The sequence below is a fragment of the Pyrus communis genome, chromosome 2 (assembly GCF_963583255.1).
Source record: "Pyrus communis chromosome 2, drPyrComm1.1, whole genome shotgun sequence".
NCBI classification, from domain to species: Eukaryota; Viridiplantae; Streptophyta; class Magnoliopsida; order Rosales; family Rosaceae; genus Pyrus; species Pyrus communis.
Window position 1 is genome coordinate 28,326,327 of NC_084804.1, and position 5,093 is coordinate 28,331,419.

At 45.5% G+C, this 5,093-nt stretch overlaps 2 protein-coding genes across 2 annotated transcripts; both read left to right on the forward strand.

Annotated features, from left to right (window-relative positions):
• The first annotated feature begins 409 nt into the window (after positions 1 to 409).
• LOC137724998 (uncharacterized) lies at positions 410 to 986 on the forward strand. The gene is made up of 2 exons (XM_068463617.1): positions 410 to 608; positions 679 to 986. Exons 1-2 carry the CDS (start codon positions 410 to 412, stop codon positions 984 to 986), a joined length of 507 nt encoding a protein of 168 aa, XP_068319718.1.
• Positions 987 to 3,475: 2,489 nt separating this feature from the next.
• On the forward strand, positions 3,476 to 3,940 carry LOC137724999 (uncharacterized). The gene has a single exon (XM_068463618.1). The coding sequence runs from the start codon at positions 3,476 to 3,478 to the stop codon at positions 3,938 to 3,940; it is 465 nt and encodes a 154-aa protein (XP_068319719.1).
• The last annotated feature ends 1,153 nt before the right edge of the window (positions 3,941 to 5,093 follow it).

Here is a 5,093-nt window from a genome sequence, read left to right on the forward strand (position 1 = left end):
GAGTCAATGTGCATTCGAGGTTGGGTCCACACTCCTATGAGCACTCAGGGCATTCTAGGTGAAACGTTTACCAAAAGCTAGGCCCACAAGGAAATCCTCTCACGAGGCACCGGATAGGCAGCCGTATGATGGATAAAGGAGAGCACAAGAGCATTCCCGCTTAAGTTCCACTGGCAGCCTCGCCAAGTGCAATGGCGAACAGCACAGAATGAACTACGTGTATTGCAACCACGGCACAGATAAGCAGGACATGCTAAAGAGCAATATGAACCAGCATGTCAACATAAGGGCACTGGGGGCTCCTCTGCTCTACTAGGCGCAAATCCAAGAAGTAGTACAAAGGCTTGTAGCAGAGCAGCTGCATGGATTTTAGCGCATTGACATTACCGATGATGCTATTTGTAGAGATATGGCCAACCTGAGCAGGTCACCATTTACAGACGAGATCAAGCAGATGGAACCATCACGGAAGTTTAGCCCATCGTATTTTACCTTGTTCAAAGGAGATGAAGATTCGGACATACACTTAATGCACTACCAAAATGCCATAACCCTCTATGCCAACAACGACACTCTCATGTGCAAGATCTTTGCCATGACTCTCCAAGGTGAGGCATAAGATTGGTTCCACACTTTGCCATCATTTTCAAATCCGGAACTTCAACAAATTTTTCTTAGTTTTCATTGAGGAATATTCATCCTACTGCTCAATCAAGAAGAAGTCTGACCACCTCTTTAACATGAAAAATGGCCCGAATGAGTCACTACACACATACGTCAAGAGGTTTAAGGCGGAGAAGGCAAAGATCATCAGATACGATGATAATGTCGCATGTTCAGCCTTCCGAAAGGGGCTTCTAACAGATCACCCACTTTTCGAAGAATTGATCATGTGTGAGAACATAACCTTGACAGACTTTTATGCTTTGGCAGAAAAGCACTCCCTCTCGGATGAGGCCAAGCTATCCCAGAAGCCACATAAGTAGCCTCGTATAGACGCAGAGCTGACTCAGAAGAAAACAAGCAATAAACCGCTTAATGACAAAAAACAAGCCAAGGACCAGACACATCAACTGATCCCCGATGAAAGGAGGCACGTTGCCCAAGACTTACACCAAGTTCTTAGTCCTAATCAACCAAATCCTTCGCGACCTCAAGGACCTGCCGTGGTTCAAGTCGCTATCGCCCATGAGAGGGGACACCTTCAAGATACACCAGACGAAGTACTGCGCATTCTATAGAGGTCCTGGTTACACAACCAACAACTACACCACATGGAAGAGGTACCTTGAGTAGCTCGTGAAGAAAGGAAAGTGCGACAAATATGTCGACAGACCAACTGCCTGGCCAAGGCGAGAAATAGACACCGATACGGAACCCCCAGCCAAGATAATTTGAATCAACATAATCTTTGCCGAGTCTGAACATCTGGGGGCCACAAACAATTCTAAGAAAAGGAAGATCCACTAGGTGAGATCGGTCTTTCAGGTTCAAGTCGTAGATGTTTTACCTGGACCAATCGTCAGTTTCACCGAGCAAAACGCTGAGGGAGTAGACTTTCCTCATGATGATGCCTTGGTGATTTCTGTCCAACTGGCCCACGCCATTGTTAACAGAATTATGGTGCACAACGGCGGCTCAGTCAATATACTTCAACTATTAGTCATTCAAAAGATGGACCTGGAAAGCACAATTAAACGCAAAGCAAAGGTCTTGACTAGATTCAACAGACTCACCTCAACTGCCATTGGCACCATCACACTTGACGTAACCAGCCCACCAATTGTCTCATCGCAGACCTTCATGATCATCAGCAACCCATTTCCTTATAACGGGATATTAGGCTGATATTGGCTAGTGAAAATTGAAGTTATGACCTCGATCGAGTACCAAAAATCCGATTTCGCATCCCGAGATGAGTAGTTGGAGATATCAAATGTGACCATGCCACGCCTCGGAGATGCACTGTACAAGCTCTCAAGGAGTTAAAGAAAAAGTCTTTCGCCCTAGCAATAGCAGCTGAAGTGTAGAAAGATGATTCTACCTCCGCTAAATAGCAATTACAGCAAGCAAGTCAATAAGATGGCGTCAAGTCGTCGATGCCTTGGAAGATGAATCAGGATGAAAACCTAAAGAGGATGTCGAAGACATCATTCTTGACCCCCATCAGTCGGACAAGATAGTTAGGATTGGCTCACGTCTTCCCATAGTCATTGACATTCCCAATATTGATCCTGTAATAGCTTGCCACAAGTTGCACGTCGATCCCACTGCCAAACCTGTGATCCAAAAAAGATGTCAATTCACACCCGAACAAGTAGCGATTATCGAGGCAAAGATTGACAAGGGCAACATCGTGCTAGTGAAGAAAAAGGACAAGGGCAAATGGAAAGTATGTGTGGATTACATCGACCTCAATAAGGCGTGCCCTAAAACAATTACACAGTTCCTCAAATTGACCTACTAGGTTACTCAACATTTGGGAACCAGCTGCTCAGCTTCTTGGACGCATACTTAGGCTACAATCAGATTGTCATGTATGAGTCTGACAAGGAAAAAATCGCGTTCGTGGTCGAGCAAGGCATATACTACTGCAAGGTCATGCCCTTTAGCCTCAAAAACACAAGAGCAACCTACTAACGACTCATAAACACGATGTTCAAGAAGCAGATCGAAGTCACACCACATTCGCAACTTGGTAGAGACTTTTGACATCCTTTGAGAGTACAAAATGAAGCTCAACCTAGGCAAGTTAATTTTTGACGTCTCCTTAGGCCGATTCTTAGGGTACCTTGTAACCCAGCGAGGAATTGAGGCTCACCCAAGACAGTTCATTTTTGACGTCTTTTCAGGCCGATTCTTAGCGTACCTTGTAACCCAGCGAGGAATTGAGGCTCACCCAAGGCAGATTAGAGCATTCTTGGACATGAAGTCTCCCATAATTCCGAAGGAGATCCAAAGTCTGACTGGACGAGCAGGGGCACCTGACATCACCTAACCGATGTAAGCCTGACATCACCTGACCGATCCACCGACCGATGTAAGCCATTCTTTAAGGCAATCAAGAAGGTGCAAAAGTATAAATGGGACTATAATTGCGAGAAAGCATTTCAAAACTTGAAGCAGTACCTGACATCACCTCCACTGCTATCCAAGCCAAAAACAGCGGAGGACCTATATATCTATCTAGCGGTATCAAAAGCAACAGTAAGCTCTGCCCTTATACAACAAGAGCTGGGGGCACAACTGCCTGTATTTTATACATCCAAAGCTCTCCTTGATGTGGAAACCAGATACCCGAAGATTGAAAAGCTAATTTTGGCGTTAATTGTTGCAGCTCTACTTTCAAGGGCATTTGGTCCTCGTCATGACCCAATACCCACTGCGATCAATTTTGCATAGTCCAAACGCTTTTCAACGAGTGATGAACTGGCCTTTGGAACTTGGCCAATATGGCTTAGCATACTAACCCCCTATGGCTATAAAGGCCCAGGCATTGGCAAACTTTATAGCAGAATTCACCCCAAGCTTAAAGAATGAAGCAACCCAGCCCGAAAGTGTTCCAGAGGCAACCGAACACGCCATAGCTACACCAGCACCACTTGATAGAGATTTCTGGCGTTTGCACATTGATGGATCATCCAACTACCAAAGATCAAGGGCAGGCCTAATTCTTACTACCCCAGACAGTTCAATGTTCGAGCAGGCGATCACTCTAAGCTTCAAGGTGTCAAACAATGAAGCAGAGTATGAAGCTTTACTAGCAGGTCTCCGATTGGCGAAAGACCTAGTGGTGAAGAAGCACATGATCTATTATGATTCCCAGCTGATCACCAACCAAACCTCAGGGGAGTACGCAACAAAGCATCCAAGGATGGCCAGATACCTCGCGAAGGTACGAGAGCAGCTAGAGACATTCCAGGCGTACACACTCACTTAGGTTTCATGAGCAGAAAATACCCATGCAGACGCACTAGCAGGCTTAGGCTTTGCCTTAAACCATCAGCTCAGGCGCTCCATCCCGGTCTAGTATTTGAAAAAACCAAGTATAGATGAGGAACCAGCAGTAGAGGTGGAGCATATCAACACAACTCTGAGTTAGCAAGATCCATTCGTCGACTACATAGTCAACAGAACCCTCCCCACAAATAGACTGGAGTCCAGAAAGCTCCAAATAAAGGCATCACGTTACTATATATGGAATACCATGCTCGTTCGAAGATCCTTTTCAAAACCACATCTCTGCTGCCTATTGCCTCCCGATGACCTATTCTTAACTCAATCCACGAAGGTGTTTATGGAAACCACTCAGGAGGCCGCTTCCTAGCGTAAAAAGCTTTTAACATTGGCTACTACTGGTCAACCATGCATCAAGATGACAAGGAGTATATATAAAGGTGCATTAACTGCCAGAGCTTCAAGCGCATGCCGGCACTACCTACCAGTGAATTTCACCCACAAACGAGCCTTTGGCCATTCATGCAGTAGGTGATCAACAGAGTAGGACCAATAACGCCTGCCACTGGAGGCAGAAGCATGATGATCGTAACAACCGACTACTTTAGAAAATAGGTCAAAGCTGACCCCATGACTACGACTACCCAGACAGACATAGAGCACTTCATATGAAAGAACATCATATGCCTCTTCAGCATCCCATACTTCATCATCACCAACAATGGTCTGTAGTTCGTGGGCAAAGACTTGGCGAAGTTCATCGAAAAGTATAGCATTAAGCAGCATAGGTCCACACCCTGATATCCCCAAGGTAATGGGCAAGCCGAGGTATCCAACAAGACCATCATCGACTGCCTTAAGAAGTCTCACACAAACAAAAAGGGCAAGTAGCCAGACGGTGTGTTAAGCCGTTTGAAGACAGAAGTTCGATCTTGTCCACCAATACGATCAAGTGCCAAAATTTTGGGTTTTGAACAATTCAGTCGATCGAACACTGATGTTCGAGGGGTGAGTTTAGGCTCCTCTTGATCTTGTTCAACGCTCATGCTTATGCGTTGAGCGCTAACATTTTTTGCTTTGCTTGAAATCTTCACGGGTGTATTTGGTGTGAAGCCAAGTCCAGCTTTGTTGTTGTC